This window comes from Caretta caretta, chromosome 8, assembly GCF_965140235.1.
Source record: "Caretta caretta isolate rCarCar2 chromosome 8, rCarCar1.hap1, whole genome shotgun sequence".
NCBI lineage: Eukaryota > Metazoa > Chordata > Testudines > Cheloniidae > Caretta > Caretta caretta.
The window spans coordinates 15726905-15746606 of NC_134213.1; the positions used below are offsets into that span (position 1 = coordinate 15726905).

The window sequence follows — 19702 nt, forward strand, 5'->3', positions numbered from 1 at the left end:
TTATTTCATTAGGATGCTATTAGCAGATGGAAGTTTTAGAAAAGTACTGTCAAATAAACGACACCACAAAACTCAAAATAAATGTGAGATTTAATAAAAGAAATAAGTACAAAGTGAACAGAAATAATTGAAAGTCAAAAAACAGTACGAATGACAAAGTGAATGAATGCAACACTTTCTGAGAAGCATGTTAACTTTCCAAAAGAGCAGTTCCACAAATTTCTCCATATTTTTGCCAAATTAAAAACAAAAAAACCCAGCACCCACTTCTGTGTGGAACCTGCTCCATGCACACATAAAACGTTTATAAAATTAAGAGACATCCAAAATACATTTTAACTTAAAAAGCAGAAAAAATACATGGTAATGGGTGTTTAAATGATAGGAAATGGATAACTTTTCCATTAATGCCAGCATTTTACAGATGTATGTTAAAAAAATAACCAGAAAAAATATTCTAATTGGATTGCTCATTTTGGGTATAATTTCTGAAGCAATCGTTATTTTCTTCTAGCCTACAACACAAGAGGTAAATCTTCAGCTTGGAGTGAGATTAGTGTCACATTATATTGATAACTTGTTAAATAAAAAGCAAGTACATAACTACATTAATGCACCAAACATTTAAATTTGGTCTCAGGCAAAAATGAAAAATCAAGTACTAACAAAAGAAGAAGCATATATTGACTTCTGTTGGGGGAGAATATTATGGTCTATCAATTCAAGAGGTTAATAATGACCAAGGGAAAGTTGAGGTCAGTATTTAACTAAAAGGACAATGATGTTTACCACAACATGAAGTCAATGTATATATATAATAAAATAATATAATAATAATTAATAATTAATATATCATTACATACATTCTGAATGTCTTCAGAAATATCTGGAAATCTCTCTCTTATGGCCACGGATATTAAGTTTTTATTTTTATCATCATTATTTTTTTTTAACTAACATACTAAGAAAACAATAGTTACAGCTCTAGGAATAAAAGTATTCTGATCGCTGATGAGCCAATCAGGAACAAAATATTTGCATAGATGATCTTGTTGGCTGCAGCATGAGATCAGGAGAAAACTACTGTCTGAAAAGCCAATCATAATGCATTCATTTGCATGTGTGATCTAATCTAATCTAATTCGTTAACTTTATTCCAACTCTCAGTAATGTTGGCCTTTGAGAAGTAAAATAATATAAACCAGAAGCTATTGCTTTACTCATGTGATTAGTCCACTGATCTTTATGGAACTTCTCACATGAGTAAGAATACCATGATTTTCTACTAATTTGCCACATGACTATTTTCAGCCAATCATGTCCTAGGATTGTCGTGTATGTAACAATATGCTATATTCTTTGAGCATCTATTCTAAAAAACATATTAACCCTCAACATTTGACAGTTATTCTTTACAATATATTTAGTTTAAAGAGGCACAGCCTTAAAATTAAATGGTCAGATCTCAGCAAAGTCCTGAATAAGTGTTAATACTCTCTCTTAACTCTCTTTCTTTTTAAAATGGTCTGTCTTTAAAAGTACCTGTATAATTTTCATGAGGTTCTTACTTACAAATATCAAGTAATACTGTGACATGATTTTCAATATATTCATATAAAAGGCCAACATCTGTAAGAAAATATTTCAACACCTGAGCATGTATAAAAAAAGCTGCTTTATCAGGATATGCAAGTTGAAGAACCTCAGTATACAATACAGCTAAATGCTACCTCTGAACAGACCTGCTAAAGGCTCAGATTACAAGGCTATACACCATTTTTTAAAAGTCAAATAAGGAATTTGCCAGCACATTTGTTTAAAGACTAAGAGATCTCTAAAAATGATTAGAAGAAATGAATGCTAAATAAAATGGACATGCTCACAATCAACACCTAATTAGCCAGTGTTTGCTGAAACGGTTAACCAAAACTCTAAAGGCACTAAGTGGGAGCTAGTATAAAACATTTGTTTTCTTTTAGCCCATTATCGGAAGGAATTTTTGAGTCTAACTATTTTTAGCTAAGACAACTGTGTCTAAATGAAAAAGGGACAATCTACCTAACACACCCACAGTCACCAACTGCCTTGCCTACATCATGCAAAGGGTGGGCCATTGCCCACTGCTTGAAATAGTATTGTTCCCTATACAGCCCTGTGGGCTAAACAATGGTTTCCAAATATCAAAATAGTGTTAAAGAGAAAAATTTGCGAGAGGAGGGGACTAATGGGACTTGGGAGTACGTAGCCCCGCTTAGAATCAGGCTGCTTGTATTCATTACACATCTGTTTATGGGTATATTTTTTACACTGGAAACAATTTAAAAGTTCAAGATGAATGATCAAACATCTTGACAGCAAAACACACTGGTTAAGTTACAAGTGGAGGTACAAAAATCCCATCGTTCCACATAATATAACATACCCTAAGGAAAGGAAAAATTTCCTATTTAAATGTTCCATGTTAGCAGTAAAGAAAAATCAAAACGTTGTCATAGGACTTGTATTGCCACTCTCTTTATATTATGCATGGCACAAAGTGTTTAGAGAAATTAGGTTTTTTTAAAAAAATTACCTGAGAGTAGGTTACTCAGCCTAGAGCACTTGGGACCTGTTAGGAAATTCAAAGTGTTGTTTTCAATTCTAAACTTATTCAAGTTGTGACTTTTGTTAGAAAAATAAAAGTGTGTTCTTCACACTACTCATAACAAATGTAGAAAAAAAAATCAAATCAGGAGCCCCATTAAGCAGTAAAAATTAATGTAATCTGTAAAGTAACTATTAATTAGTAATATTAGTTCTGATAAAACAATTATGGTCACTTTACAAGTGAATGTTTGCCCATCAGGTCTGAAACAAAATAAGCCTGCTCATTTTCAGGATTAGTTGACTTTGTGTCAGAAAATTTACACAGTATGACGTTTACTTCCTTAAAAACTATTCATAAATTCTGTACAGATAACAATACATTGTTACACTGTAAACACTGAAGAGGCTCATTTTCTCTTTCACTTTGGTCCACTCACACAATGTTATGACAGAAGTAACACAAGGTAGGAAATTCGCGCAACTTAACACATGAAAGTACAAAGTCCACTCTTGGCCTGCGTGCGATTAACTGAAAGAAACAAAACATAAAACAAAAACAGCATGGATTAATGTTATGGAAATTAAACAAAAGCAAACTCTAGAGAAAACATATACAATGAAGAAGAGAGACCACAGATCTGGCATTTCAGGACTTGCTAACTGCGTCCTAAACTAAAGGTGGTGCAAAGCATAATCTGGCTGACAATTGCATTTGTGAAAGCCAGCCTCCTTGTTGAAACATTTGATCTGATTATTTGCAATCCTTAATCCCCGATTCCTGATTTTAATAATCAAAGCTATGAAAAAAAATTAACTCTATAGAAATTTAAAATCAAATGTCAGATTTAATGAGCCATCTTACAAGAACTTCAATGAAACAGAATTAGTAAAGCATTTCCACCAAGGATTCCTATTCTATCTCCCCATTCCTTCTCCCTGGGCTTACTTATCTCCTGCTCCCAGAGGCCGAAAGAAGATCTATCTGTTCAAGAACAGGCGGATGGTCCTCTGTTCAGACACCACTCCTACATCCACCAAATGGGTTGAGGAAGCATCCTTTGTGGCATTCTCAGGTCCTGATTTCCCAATCCCTGCACCTTGGGTAGTCAGTGAGCGTAGAACACTACCATTATGAGTTGGTGGCATTTTACTCTCTCCTTTCACTGGTGTAAATGACTGCACAAGTTCAGCATAACAGAACTGGACCGTCAGCCTTTGCCAGTTAAGGGAGCAGGAATCCCGTCTCTGCAAATCCAACCCAGGTCTCTTATGTGATAGTGCTCTGTACCAACTACAGATTCAGCTTTATAGAGTGTCAGCCTGACTGAAGTTTTCCACACACATACCCCTTTCCCAAGGTTAATATGAAAAGCACTGCTCTAAAATCATACTAAAATATGTGACAACCCAACAACACAATCAGGAAGAGGCATCGAAGCATGTTTTCAGTAGTATCCACCAGAGGTCGCTGTTTGCACAGGTAAAAGCTATCAAGGTTCCCGCACTTTGCTAGTTATGCTTTTGGTGAAACATCCCAAATTAAAGACACTGGATAATTAGGAATTTAAACACACAGCTCCCATTAATTTCAGTGGGTCTTGTGTGGCTAAATCTCCTAGTCCTCTTGAAAAATGTTTACTACTAAGCATATTATAACTTGGGCTGGGCAGGAAACTGTTTTTCCATTCCCGGAGACTTTGAAAAATTTTCCCATCCCAAATCAGGATGAAAAATCAATCTCAAAATTTTCATGGACAAATTTTTTTAAAAAATGGTTTCTTGAGGGGGGTCAATCAAAAACATTTGAGTTAATTAAAACATTTCATTTCAACTTCAACTTGTTCTCTTTTTTTAAAAAAAAAAAGTTTAGCATAAATTAAGTTACACTTTGAAAGGAAAAGTCATTTTGACCCAAAAAACCAAAACTTTTCATTTAAATAATGTCGAAAGGGGATGTTTCAACAATTTCAGAATGTTTTTTCCAACATATTTTTAAGTCGGAAAACTCATCAAACCGACCCTTTCTTTTCTCAAAAAATTGCTGGCCAGCTGTAATTATAACAGCCCCCATAGGGGCAGAGCTGGGTGGGATGGGTTGAGACATAAGGCTACATTAATGCTCTTCCACACTCTCCCTCCTGTCTCCACATGGATATGCAATAACGGTATTACCAAAAAAAAAAAAAGGATGGAAATACCATTCCAGACAAAATATTTAAAAAGTAAGAGCATTGGCAGCAATGGTGAATGGAACCTTTTCCAGCTGGAGATTCTTACGTTCCGTACCACGCAATCCTGATTGAGCAGAAAACGTTTTGCTATTCTGTACAAACAGCATTCTGGAACTTGCCCCCATATTCATTGTCTCACAATGACTTCTGCAGCAGGTGTACAAGTAAAAAAAGGTGATATTTTTCAAAATGCCAAACTGAACCTGGAATCTGAGACTCAAGATAGAATCTTTCAGGTTTTTTAGTCACGGTTAGAGCCCCCACAACTGGAACTTCTTTATCAAACCTCTCGATGCACAAACCACAAAAGAATCCAGCTCAGTGTCCCGCCCATGCGTTCAGAAGTACTTACGTCAGCCAGAATAAATAGTCTGTAACTTATTCAGTCAGATTCTTACTCAGTTAATCTGTTGTCATTTTTACACAGTCCCATTTCTGACTGTAACCACCTTGTAATGACAGTGGCAAAACTCAGACTATTCAGTCATGTGCTAATAACGAGGGAGTTTCAAATCACATCTCAGATCGATTGCTAAATAATGAAGCATATGATATCTATTTCTAAATGGAGAGCTAGATAATGCATCATGAATGAGATGCGAACCCATCTGGCTTCTGCCTGGCCAGAGTATGGCCACCAACACTACTGCTGATGAGGAATGCAATTAGCTCATGTCCCATATTCAAATAAATTAAGTCAAAGTATATGTAAATTAGCATGTTTGTGTTTTTTTAATGAGATAATAAATACTGCAAAATTATGAGAGAGAGAAGCTGAGGCAGCAAGTGCTAAGTCACCCAGGATTTAAATGTTTATTTTAAATGCACGCATGAATTTGGGTGCTCGTTAAACAGCAGGCAGGCCTGCAAACTCCCCCTCATACTTTAAGGTACCTCCCTCTTTATCTGCAGCATCCTCTTCTATTACATTGACTCACACAATCAGGACAAGATGCAACTCAACATGTTATTCCTGTATCGATACAGCTCTCGAGCAGAGCTGGTCAACAAGGCCACACTGTGTACTGCTAACGATGATTAATTATAACTCCCAGGTCCTGAAGGCTATGTAATCAAATCAACACACAAAGCTGTGATGGCCTGAACTACATTTAGTAGCATCCTCCAGTCACAAGATGTACAGAACATTATGCAACATTCAGAGCGGCAACAAAGGCGGCTATTCAGCCATGGACTATACGCACTATATCCAAGGGCAGAGTATCAAGTCATTCTGGTCTTAAAGATTCTTTATACTGTAAGGGCGGGGCCAGATTCTGATCTTTCTTACGTCAGTTTCAGTTTACACAAGTGTAACTGAGGACAGAATTCGGCCCCTTGTCTTTTGTCTAAAAAGCCCCATGACGTTATTCAATCATTTTCATGCAAAATCATGGCTGACATTTGAAGGTTTGAAATAAATTTAGCCCAAATATCTCAGAGATGCACAAGCACGTGGGCCTTAATTTGCACTACATTTGAATGGACAATCCTTTCATTATAATATAATATTTTATAATCAGTGCTTGTATTCTAGCTGCAGGTCGGACGCGCACAAAGCATGCAGGACAGCACCAGAATTGGTTTTTACCAGGAAAATGTTAATCCAAAGTAAACACATTAAATAATAGAAACAGTCTTCCCTGAGAGGAAACAAACTATCTACTGAAGTGTTATTGCATACTGTACTGTAGTTAGCATCACAGAGATAATATATTCGCTTGTAGCACAATATTTCCTAGGCAATCTCAAACCTGAAAGCCCTGTTGTCAAGAGTAAACTTGAATTATGATTGCTACACCTGTTCTTTATCTTTCCATCATCAAAATTATCAGTTACTGTTACCACCAGCTTGCTCTGGATCTGATGGAACATAAAGAGAATATTTAAGTTCCTCTTGCAGGAGAAAACAGCGTAAGATGTTAGAACAGCGGAGAAGTATAGCAGTTTTTAGGGTGACCCCTTTTCCATTTTGTTCCCTACCCTGCACTCACCGAAGACAGACTTCAATGGGAGCAGGAGCAGACCATTTGTTTCACTTGTTTTCTCTTTCCCCCGTCACGCGCATAGGGCTATATTCTGAAAACCGTTATTCCGACTGATGAGCACCCTTATGCCAGAAGCAGTACCACTGACCTCAGTGGGAATGCTAAGAGGCCAGTCACAGAGGTACCAGAGTCTGGCCCATAGGGTAGAAGAAAAATCTTCCTCCTATCTAAAGGTCAGTGATTCAAAATAGGCAGGAACGAGACCCAAGAGGCCACGATGCATTCATACCGTCCCTTCATTTTTAGCTGCCCTTTTTTCTTTTTTTAACTCTTTACTGTCCAGCAAAGCCAACAGCCCTTCAGCATCCTACAGACACAGTCCCAAACCCTGCAGCTCACAATAATGTTATTGCACTGCCTGAGGCCAGGCCTGAAGGACACTGTACTATTTGTTTTTTCTGGAATCCTCCTCTTCCCTCTCCTGTGAAAGAGAGACAACACATTTCCCTGAGGCTAAACAGGCTAAGCCAGTCCCTTGAACCGGCCATCAAGGAGGTGGGCATAAATGTCACCTGATTCTCATTTTTAACAGGCCTGAAAAGGGACAGGTCCATTTTCTCTCCAGTCACCAAGGCTTCTATAGGGGGCAGATATAACCGGATCCTTTCAGGAGGATTGGAAGAATGCTGGTTTAAGATTTAAAATCCCCTTTAATTTACTAGCTTTACAGCTTCATTTGTGTGGTGTTTTATTGTGTTTGTTTCTGTCTAAAACGACCAAGTTGTTGAAAGAATAAAATGTTTTGAATGGCTGAAAAAGGTTCAAATTAAACCGCTTACTTTTTCTTGTCTTTATCCTTCTTCAGTGGCTGCTGTGAAGTAGCTTGCAAGGACTGAGACTGCAGGGTTTCGACTGCTAATTTCCGCCTGTTGAAGGCATTCATCTCCTCCTCCAGCTCCCTCCTCTTCTCCTCCACCTTCCTCTTCTCTTCCTGATGTATCCTCTTTAAATGCTCAAACTTTTCGTGTAGCTGGTAGAAGACAGACTCCATGAGTATTGCCTCCATGACCGTCTGCTGGGCTACTGCCCCAGGCCCCACTTCTCACCACGGAGCAGCAATCACAGACTCTTACTGCTGTGCAGAGTCCCACTGAGGTCATAGAGCTTCAACACAAGACTCAGGGTCTGACATTGCTGCTCTCTCTGCAAGACAGGGACCTAAACTACCTGCTTTTTGCATATTACTCGCCTTTGCACGTAAAGGGCAAGCCAACATGACAACCTCAACATTGTCTGTCTCAGTCTCTCTCTCTAGCCACTCATTATAATGTATAACAGCAAGAGGGAAAGGACGTCTTAGGGCCAGGGCACTGGATTAGGATTCAAAAGATAGAAGTTCAGTTCCAGGTCCTACCACAGGCTTCCTCTGTGATTTTAGTCATGACAGTAAGTGCTTGATTTTCACAGCTCCTGCTGGCGTCAACCAGAGCTGTGGGTGCTCAGCTCCTCTGAGAAGCCTTAATTTTCAGAAGCATCGAAGTGGCTTAGGAGCCTATGACCTCACTGATCCTCAATGGGACCTGCGCAACTATTCCCATTGTACAGAATGGGGAGGAGGGAGGCACAGAGAATAACATTTCCAGAAGAATCTAAGCCCCCACTGACATTCAATGGGACTTACGCTTCTAAGTCACTTAGGGTATGTCTACACAGCATTTTGGGTCAACAGGCTCCGGCTAGCCGGGCTTGCACTAGTGTTCTAAAATTAGGTGTATATACAGCACTTTGCAGCTTGAGCTTGAGCTCTGAAGTCCACCTACTCCAGTAGTTCTCAAAGTTTTCTACTGGTGACCCTTTCACACAACAAGCCTCTGAGTGCGACCTCCCTTATCAAATAAAACTACATTTTTAAATAGTTAACACTATTATAAATACTGGAGGCGAAGCCGTGTTTGTGGATAGAGGCTGAAAGCTCAGGACCCTCACATTATAACCTTGTGACTCCCTGAGCGACCCCCAGTTTGAGAATCTCTGGCCTACTCCCTAGGTTTCAGAACCTGAGCTCCCACTCACTCCCGCTTGCTTCAAAATGCTGTGTGGACATACCCTTAGGTGGTTTTCAAAATGTCATCCTCTGTGCCTCCCTCCCCGATCTGTACAAGGGGAATCATTCCCTACCATGCCAGGCTACTGCAGGGATAAATTCATTAACGTTTGTGAGCTGTCCAGATCCCACGGTGATGGGGCCCACATAAGCATCTAGCTAGATACCATTGCGTATATTTGAGACCCACCCTCGGGTGCTGGGGTAGGCTACTCAGGGAGTTACGTGACTCTGATTGCTGTGCTCAGCTCACAGCTTTCAAGAGCTCACACTTCATCCACCTCTGGACCTCAGAGCTGAACGGGTGGTTTGGGCTCGTCTCGCAGATCTCTGATACACCCACCTCTCTTTCCTTCTCTTTCAGTTCTGATTCAGTCTCCTTGACTTTGTTAACAAACATTTGCCTCATTTCTTCCTCTTTCTTCTGCAGTTCACCAAGGAACTCTTTTCTTTTGGTCTCATATGTTTCTTGAAGGCTGGATAAAAAGCAAATGCGACACTATAGTATTATTCAATAGTGACTAGCAAGGCTATGCCCTTCTCAATTGCTTGAAGGCAGAGGGGACGGAGAAGAGAAAAAACATCTTAATCAGCCGAGAGGTTCAAAATCAATGTTAGCAGGTCTCAGTCTAGTGGCCTGATGTTTCAAGCTCTCTGCCTGTGGGGATTCCAGTGGATGGAAGGTTTGCAGGATTACTACTGGAATGCTACTGGAAGTGGATTGGGGAGATGAAGGTCACTCACCTGAATGGCTGGCTGTCAGGATCTGTGTCCTTGAACCCCATCTCCTCCAGCTTGCACCGTCTGTACAGCTCATAGTGGCGGGTGTGAGTCTGTTCCCGAAGATCTTCCATGTTGACCCGAATCAGCATTTCTCGCAGTTTCACAAAGTCACAGTGACTTTCATTCTCGACTGATTAAACAGAAGGGAAGAAATTCAGCAAACATGGGGGAGATTGAGCGGAGGGGAAGATTGCAAGGATACGGGCAGGATATTTTAACCCCAGTGAGATCCTCTCTCAGGGAATGTGTACCTCTGGTGCAATGGGCGAAACTTTCCAACAGGAGAGCATTGCAGAAGCAGGGCCTTTCCGTTTAGGAATAATCTGCATAGGCTGGAATCTGCTCCTTACCAGGGTGCAAGGTTCTAGGGCTAGGACAGCATTTCCGAGAGCTAGGGTCATGAGCACAAAGGAATTAATGGCCGTTCAATGGGAGGACCTATGGGACTTGGTGCCTCGCATACACTGCTGGTCATGGAAATGGGTGTCACAGAAGGATGCTAGGGCATGTGCACAAAGGTGGGTGGGAGTGGTTCTGTCACCAAGACTCTGCCCCACTCAGGGAAAACAGGAAATAAAATCCAGAAAAAATACATTTCCCTTCAACCTGGGTCTATCTGCCGTTCTGAGCTGTACATTTGGCAGCACGGGGCTCAGGTGAACGATCCTGCCCAGACTGCCCATCACGTGTTTTGAGAGGGACTCCATAAGGAGGAGCAGCGCTCGAGGGAGGGCACTTGTACTGCACTAATCATCCCAGCACAACACTGAGTGAACGCCTCTGGAAGCAGCCTGAACAAGCTAGGGAGGGTTACAGTCCCCCACCTAGACATTCAGCACACAGCCACCATTGCTGGAAGGGGCACTGGAAACGAGAGAAGTAGAAAGACCCTCAGGAGCAGCTGAGTTCCCATCCTGCTCTGAGAAGAGCTCCCACACACTGTATAAAGCCAACCCTCCTTCCAAGGCTTGAGTTTCATTGGTAACAACAGCTCAACATAAACTTCAGTCTACGCTTTCGCCCTAAAATTGGCTGCTCCTAAGGTTTTCCCTGCTGGAACTTCTCTGACCCAGAGCTTAGTTCTCTCCGCTCATGAAAGAGACTCAGAACCTGCTCCAGCCTGGTTGGAGCAAAATGAATGCACCTGCCGGTATGACCCAACCATAAGCACACTGCACCTTCAGGCAGGGTTAAAGCACCTGATAACTTGATTCAACAAAGGAGCCCTGAATGGTGATACAGAGTCCTCAGGTCTCTTGCCCTGGCGCCCAACACGCTGACGTGGTGGTAGGAGGGAGACATGCAGGAGAGAGCGTGAGCATACACACAGACTGAAGGGCTTCACAGCTCTGAAACATGCCCTGCTGTTGACTTTCTTACCTTGCACCACCCCCCATGGGTACTGACGAGCTCTCACCAGCTTGTTTCCAACTTTCACCTCCTCAGTGCTGCCCACAACAGCAAAGGGCAGATGAGCCTGAAACAGAACCAGCCCAGGGATTCAGTGCACACGCTCGAGTCTCTCACAAGCATCAGTCTTACAAAGCTGCCATGAGCCTCTTCTCGCTCAGGCACAAAATCTGCTTCAAAATCATTTCTCTTGAGCGCAGAATCTTTGTTACTCAGAGTGAAAACAATCTCCACTCTGAAACGGCATAGGGCACCCTGCGTGCCCAACACCTGCTTGCCGTGGAGCTCTGCAGTGCGACTTGGAGCCAGAGCATGGCACAGCAGGTTCGGGTACCGGCTTTGGCACTGAGTCAGTTAGAGATTTTATTAATGCCCTGGACAGTTACTTCCAAACTACAGCTGTTCCCAACATATAAAGCATCACTGGCTTCCATGGCGAGCAAGCAGAGGCCCCTCCTTGCCAGATTGTTCTTATGGCTGTAGCAACCCCAGTGTGCTAAGCCCTATCCGCACACAGAGGGTGGGACAATGCCTTCTTTGAAGAACATAAAAACAAAGACATTTGTTAGTGGTGATTTGCACAGCAGCTCACATGAAGGCACAGGATGGGACATTGGCAGGACACATCACACATCTTAGTTATTAGAGACATGGTGTCGAGGAGTGTGTGTGTGGGGGTGGAAATCACAACATGTTTAGGGAACATGGCATCAAGACGACATCATCAGCTTCGTAAGCGCAGTAAAGGAGGCCATTGGCTGAGCACAGACAGTGTTTGTTGGACACAGCCCGCAGAGTAGCTCCCATCTTCCCTTCTCCCAGCACAAATGACTGAATGTCTCCTTACAGAGAGAGCTACAGACACTCAGTGCCTCGGTCCCATCCCAAGGCAAATATCAATTAGAGAACATGTGTTACATTCTCACTACTCTCCTCATATCACCGCTTCTTTCCTCTGTCGTGGTACTGATGCTGGAAGCTGGAAAGTCATGCTGCAATAAGTGTTATGGCACTTACCAGCACAGAATGACCACCCAGCCACACACTGCACCCCCTCCTGCCTAAGCACCAGACAACTGATCTTCCCCAAACACCAGCACATGCAGGGTTTTACTGTGATAGGTACAAGACTGGTTCGATTACCTGCTGGTCTGCCAGCAAAGCTCTCAGTAGTCAATGGGAGCTTTGCTGGAATAAGGAGCACAGAAAACACTAGGAGCTAGGTATTATAGTGGTACCGGATGCAGGTAGGTATTATGCTCCCAGTTACAGCCAGTATCCAGAGTTCACCACATTGTTAAACGTACTGCAATCTTGGTCCGCTTCCCAGGGATTTCAAAGGGGAGGGGCTAACAGAGGTCCTTAATTATTAGAAGGACGTACACTCAAAAGCAGAACTCATGGGGAAATGTTCCCTCTTCCTTTCCCCATGAACAACTTTGATGAAAGCAAAAGAATGTTCATTTTCATCAACATTTTTCTGCATTTTTCAGTTTTTTGTCAAAAAAAAATAAAATAAAATAAAAATCAGCAACCAAAACCCAAAATATTTCAACCAATGGGGCAAACATTTTTGTTTTATTGCAAATTTGTGCCCAATTTTTTCAGTTTTGGGTTGCCAGAACCCAGCCCCCGACCCAATTTCCATTTTTATTTTTTTGGTGAGAGACCAAAACATTTAATCAAAAATAGAAATTTACTGTGGAAAAAGCCAATTTTAGTTAAAAAAAATCCAAAACACACCATTTCAGATGAAAAATTTCAACCAACTCTACTCAAAAGCGCAATTCAGATTTCAGATAGCCCAGTTCATGGAAATTAGCAAGACTCACACTCACTTAAACCAGGGCTGAATTTGGCCTTTAAAAAAACCAACACCACAGCAGAGTACAATCATCCCTATTTTTCTTTTAAGTTGGACTCAATCTATTTAGCTTCCTTGGTTTAGAAGACTCTAAACTAGAGCTGGTTGAAATTTTTAATTCAAAGCTTCCCCTCCCCACCATGAAAAATGGCCTTTAAAGAAAGAAAGAAAGAAAGAAAGAAAGAAAGAAAGAAAGAAAGAAAGAAAGAAAGAAAGAAAGAAAGAAAGAAAGAGAAAGATGAACAATTTCGGCACAAAGTTTCTGTTTCAAAATCTACTGAGTCTTCAACAAAACATTTAAACTCAAAAACGTTTCAGTTTTTCTCCTCTCCCTTCAACTCTTCTTCATTTTCTCCTTTTTTCATTTTGCTTCTGAAAAAGGGATGGAAAAAACTCCCAAACTTCAAAAAACTGAACACTTTTCTCTTTTCTCATCCCTAAAGTCAGAAAATTTCTAATTTTTTCTAAACATTTAAAAACCAAAAAAATTTGAAAAGCATATTTTGACTTGCTGCAAACCCAGCCTTGAAATATCAGCATGCAATCTATTTTAGAGCAGAACATGGCCTCTCATAAGAGCTGTATGAGATTAAGTAACAGTCACACTTTAATTAAATTCCTGTACAGTGAGGTTTAAAGGCACAAACAAAATAGTCTCTTCCTCTCTTTAGCAGTAGCCTTAGGCCTCGGTCAGATGCACTGCTCATCTTTAACACAGATCTAGTATCCACACAACCCCCTTGAAGACCCACTTTAAAACGTGTCGTTGTCCAGCAGTTTCCTTTGTTACAATATTCAGAGGAAAGGCAATAAGCAGCATTACTCACATTCATTACGGAGTTGATCTCTGCGACAGCTTCGTCATCGGTGGGGAACTGATAGATCTGCACTCCGTTACTGACCAGCTCGCTCATTATCTTTATCTTAAACTTGTGCAGCTCGCTCTTGGAAATGGTGTCTGCTTTGGCGATGATGGGGATAATATTCACCTATAGTGGGAGTAGGGGAGAAACCAGGGGAACCATTATCGGGCAGATCTGGGAGCAGCAGCCAATCATTGTCCCTAGCTGAGCAGCATATTGATGGGTTTTGAGCCGCTATAGCACTGACCCTCTTAACAATAGCTGTGCCACCTGGACGGCCACCTTAAATTTCTTAATATGCCACACACTTTGCATGTAATAAGACAGGCAGCAGCCTCAGTACAGCTAGGCACTGGATGGTGTAGGATGCCACCATCTAACTATGTTTTCTGCAACAGTAACTCCTGGAGAAGTTAAAGGACAAATGTCCTGTGATTAATGTGGACGACGAGTAGATGAAACCCTCTGTAACAAGCAAAAAATCAGACAAGACATTATCTGGTTTTAGCCTTAGCCCAATGAGTGCTGGGACAGGACTTTGGTAGTTCCCGTAGGCGTAGCCATGATCAATAAAGCTCATACTTTTGTGCTTCACTCTTGTCTTGTTTAGGCCATTTCATCCCTGAAATGTTACAGACAGTGTGAAATGAGACAGTGTGATTCAATGGAGGAAGAGCAGGGACTTGCTGTCAGAATCTTTGCAGCAATTTATTTTAACACTTGCTAAAACTCTCCTTGAGTGCCACACTGTGTGTGTCTCCTGCAGATAAAGTGAGTGACTGGGAAATGACACTCAGCTGTGAAGTGCCAGCGTTCTTACGCTTGGCGTTACTTAACAGTGTTTTCACATCAGCAGCTCACACCCAAAACAAACACTGTACAGTTACCTCCCGCCGGGTTCTGCAAAGCCATTTCCCACAGCTGCGCTAAACTCCACAGGGAGAGAAAGTCATTCACATTCACTGTATAGCCCAGTCTAGCAAAACCTAGGGCCGTTTTTACATTTCTCAGGCAGGAAGCCATTTCACTATCATCTAACACTGTGCAGAAGCCTGCAGGTTTGGGGTTAGGGTGGAAAGTCCTCTCATGTTCTCCCTCTGGAGGGTTGGTGAAGGAGAGAGCACTAAGGGGGAGGAAGGGGAGAAGTGGGGGAAGTGAGAAAACAGGCTTTGCTTTCTCTCTGGGGGACCTGGCACAAGGAAAGGCAGCCAGTTGTGAATGATTTGTGATGTCTGGGGCTTTTATAGGCCACCCTTGGAGGTGCTATGTGTCTGATGCTAGACCGCACGGAGTCTGAAGGCAGCTGGAGATGCGGGGGTAGGGAAAATCAGTTTACAGACCTGTCTGTGTCCTCTGGGATACAGGAGGTGGCAGCTGTTGGTGATGAATGGCAAGTGCTTCCTGGAAGTGGGACCCGTTTCAGCAAGTGCTTCTAAATAATTTCTCTCTGCCCAGAAATGCCAAATTCCATGTTACAAACCACCACTGAAAAATTCTTCACTGGTTCCATACTCCAAACAGGGAAACTCCAGACAAATTAAGGGAAAGTCTGATCTGTCACCTAATGTTTTTCTACTTCCCACATTTTTGACCTACAGAGGTTGGAATTCAAAACTGCCGCTTAGTCTGTCTATCGACGGCCATTAAAATAAACGAGGCTGCTCTCCCAGCTCTGAATCTCTTTGTAGCTTGCTAGGTGGCTTTCCACTGCTTTCATGTCATCCCCCTGCTTAACTTGCTGGTAGAAAAGGAGACCACTTATTGGATCAAAAAAGTGACCCTATTCGCTAGCTGCCCCATAATGATATTTTCCCATATTAGGCTTTTGTAGTGATGTTTCTACTCATGAAAGTAAACAACAAACAGCGCTAGCTGGACTCTGGCAAATTCTCCTGCCCAGCTCCTACCACATACCTCAGTCCTGTCCTCTGAGATCTTTGCTACTCAGTCCCAAGCTTCGCGTGACTAGAACCAGAGGTTAGGAAGGATAGTCCAGTGGTTAGGCTGATAACCTGGGACTTGGGAGAATCAGGTTCAATTCTCTGCTCTACTACAGACTTCCTGCGTGACCACGGGCAAGTCACTTAGGGCTTGTCTACACCAAGGCCAGGTCTTCACTAAATACTTAGGCTGATCCAGCTACGTCACCCAGGGATATGACGTAGTTAAGCCAAACTAAACCCCAGTATAGACAGCGCTAGGTCGGTAGAAGAATTCTTTTGGGGAGATGGGAGAGGTTCTCCTGTTGCTGTAGTTAATCCATCGCTGTAGTGAGCGTCCACACTACGCAGCGCAGTTGCAGCGCTTCTAGCGAAGACATAGCCGCAGGAAAGTTAATCCAAGTTAACTGCCAAGGTGGTTTAGTTAAACCACATTAAACCCTTGTGGGGGACACTCTGATTCAGAATTAGAGTGTCTTTAGTTCAACTGAGCTTAATTCATTTCCAAAGGTTTAACTAATCCACTTTAAATTCATACCATTAGTTAATAAAGATTAACTTTCCGGAATGTCCTTGCATAGACAAGCCCTTATTCTTTTTGTGCCTCAGAGCCCCATCTATAGAATGGGATAACACTTCCCCACTTTGCAGCAGTGTTGAAAGGATAAACATATCATTCAGACACTATGGCAACAGGGGCCTATGACAGACAGACAGCCTGGAAAGCAGTCTGTCTGTCTTGTTCCAGTTGCCAGTGGCCAAATGTCCTTCTTGTGAAAAAAACCAACAACACAACGGGCTATCTTGTTAACCATCTGAGCAGAGAGAGAAAGGACTGAGTAGACCCAGGACTTCCAGTGGTGGTCTCTCCAGGTCGGGTATGAGGCCCATTTACCTGTGTGGAAGAAAGAATGACCTTGGGAGGAAAGCCCAGGGCAGACTGTATGAGGTTTTGCACCCTCCAGCATTTCTGTCAGTTTGTGCTGACAATTAAGCAGGGCTTGTGCTTTCAGAAACATTGTCTAGTCATTCCATTTTTGGACAGTTTAATCAGCCTGTTTCCCAACATACTCTCTTCTCAACAACCCAAATCCTCCAGGGAAAGGATCAGAACCTGGGACTCTCTCTGACAATACATCCCATAGCAGCTAAGGAAGGGTTAGAACATTGAAACCCAAACCAGGGATCAATTTGGCTCAGCTCTCTTTATTAGTATTAAATAGTCTAATCTGACCACGTAGTCAGAGACTAGGGTGACCAGATGTCCCGATTTTATAGGGACAGTCCCGATTTTTGGGCCTTTTTCTTATATATGCACCTATTACCCCCCACCCCTGTCCCGATTTTTCACACTTGCTGTCGGGACACCCTATCAGAGACAACAGGTCCTCCTCTTCTAACAGCATTAGCTAGGCTCAGCCTTTTACCTATAACAATGCAGGAGGCAAAGGGCCCCACACAGTTTGGTATGCCCTTCCAGTGGGGATGAGGAAGCAGAGATTGTGTTAACAGCTGTTTCCCCTGGTATTTTCCGGGGCCCTTGCACTGTTTAGATAAAGTGAAGGCCAAGGCTCCTAGGATTTGGTTCTAATCCCCGCTGATCAGATTCTGTTTGCCTTGAAAAGGCAAATCAAGGAGAATCCTCTGCTCCACAATTTAAGATCCAAGAGGCTTTTAAATAGATGACATGTCCAACAATCAGCAGCCAATACAAATATGAATGCCAGCAATTAGCTAACAGCAAAAAGATAATGGTATTTCAGTTAAATTAGTCTTGGATTATTCCAACTTTTTCTGACACCTGGCAAAAATATGTACAGCTGTTTTTTAAAAAAAAGGGCATCAGGAAGGTATCAGAAAGCATCCTGTTACAATGATTATGTCACCCCCTTCAAACTGGGTTTCACTTTCCAAGAACTTGTCTACTAATGATCTATATGGGAGGCCTGGATGAAAAGCAGGAGGTAACCCCCGCACACACTCTCCCCCTCCCCTGTCCTCTTTGTCTATTACTCTCTTCCCCTACTCTTTTCCCTCTTGACTTTGATTTCCTTCATTTTATTATTTTTTTGTTTTGATGCGTGTCATAAGAATCCCTGTGCCGGGAATACTGCTGTTAATGCACAGAGGAATCCATGACCATATAAAATATCTTGGTCTTTTCTGATGGATAGTTCTTTTTGGTACTTGCTTTATACGGTGGCTTCTAGAATTTGTTTGGTCTGTTGTACAAAAAAAAAAAAAAGATTGAAAAAGTCTAATAAATCAAAAAGAACAACGAAACTCCATTTGTTTTAAGTGCTGTTGAACTTGATCCACCCACCAATGTACATCATTCCTCTTACAGTGGCCTTCATGTATCTATTTGCAATATGAAGGACACAGCCCCAATCAACTGATATACAGTTTAGCTAGGAGTCAGAGCCAAAGTCTCATCTCACCCCTGACTAAGTTTATAAAGCCAGCACAAGCCCATCTCAACAAAGCGAACACGGCTGAAACAGAAAGAGGTTTATCCTTCCACTACCTTAGTAGACCCTAAAACCACAATGCTAATAATGCTTTGGACTTACACAGGGTTTTCATTCAAGGATTCCACAGTGAGTTACAAACAATAATTGAGCCTCATAGAGCCCATATGGGGTAGGTAAGTGTTATTCCCATTTTAAAGACAGAGAAACTGAGGCACAGGAGTTTACCATCTGGTTTTTAGCTCCCAGTAAAATCGATGGGTGCTCAGTACCTTGGTAAAATCAGGTTACAAGTGTCTGAAGTCATTGGCAGAGCTGGGAATAGGATCTGTGTTCTCACTCTGCTGCTCTAACCTCCGCATAGTCTGTGAGAAGGAGTGATTATATGTAAGGGCAGCTCTTACTGATTCGTTCTGATCAAACCCCTACTTGCCAGGCCTCAGAAGTAAAGCTTTCTGAGATCTAATGGTAACCCCCTTCATGCCCCTTTCTGTTGTGATCCAGGTATTCACTGTGTATTCAGAATTCCTAAAAAGGATGTAGCCTTCACTCAGATGTCATTGACTCATTCTACAGTGTTAAAGCTTTGGAATAAAAGGGCTATAAAGCACTCTATTTAAAAACATTGCACGAGAGGGCCAGCCCTGGGTCAAATAGGCTCCCAGAGCGAAGCAGTAATTGTCGCCTCTGTCCTCACCCCCAACAAAAATAGGGAGATGAATATTCCCCAGCTCCAATGGCATCTCACGTTATTCTGTACCCAGGAGGTCATCCGACTGATCTCGCCCACTTTGCCCTTCCACAGCACTGGGTTGCTCCAGTGTAATAAAACCAAGGCCTAGGCCATAAAATATAGTGCTGAATAAGCAGTAGTAAACTACCAGGACACCGAACAAGGCTGGCTAGTGAGGGTTGCTTCAAACACATTCTGCAGAGAGCAAAACTCCTGCACCTTTGAATTTAGTTTTCATTAAAGTGCCATTGCACCCTGAAAAGGGACTGTGGAAAACTGCACCTTCTTACTCCTCCATTCTGTAAATCAATAAAAATATGTTTTCCTAAATTAGTAGAAGTGAATACATTTTTACTTCTTATCACACTCCTGTTAGCACCGTAGAGTCAACACAGCTGGATTCTATTTTAGCTTGTGCACCATCAATCAAACCATTCCCTAAGTTCCAGTTACACCTGAAGGCAATGGAGTTGTCCAGGTGTCACTGAAAGCAGAGTCTGGGAATGCACAGAAACAACTAAGGGCATAAATTGGCCTGCAGAACCTCTCTGATTGGTGATGACGTGCAAGTAGTAAAGAGTCCATCTGGGATCTCCGAACTCAGGTAGGGCAAGCAGTTAGCTTTATCTTGTAAATGGAGCATGCTGATTGGGAAATCACGGAGAGATGATAAACATGGAGCCCCAGGATGCCAGTTTTACAGAGTCACTTTCTAGGGCAGAACAGCAC

At 42.1% G+C, this 19702-nt stretch overlaps 1 protein-coding gene across 7 annotated transcripts in view; it reads right to left on the minus strand.

Moving 5' to 3' along the window:
* SEPTIN8 (septin 8) overlaps positions 1–19702 on the minus strand; it is a 77715-nt gene that overhangs the window by 13163 nt on the left and 44850 nt on the right. For 6 of the 7 annotated variants that reach the window (XM_048862504.2, XM_048862505.2, XM_048862498.2 and 3 more), the window contains 5 exons: positions 13794–13955; positions 11073–11169; positions 9654–9822; positions 9253–9385; positions 7645–7835 (listed from right to left, as the gene is read on the minus strand). In XM_048862504.2, coding sequence (XP_048718461.1) covers positions 7645–7835; positions 9253–9385; positions 9654–9822; positions 11073–11169; positions 13794–13955 — 752 coding nt within the window. Of the gene's footprint in view, positions 1–72; positions 3116–7644; positions 7836–9252; positions 9386–9653; positions 9823–11072; positions 11170–13793; positions 13956–19702 lie in introns of those variants that run through there. The other variant, XM_048862503.2, reaches the window with a different exon arrangement.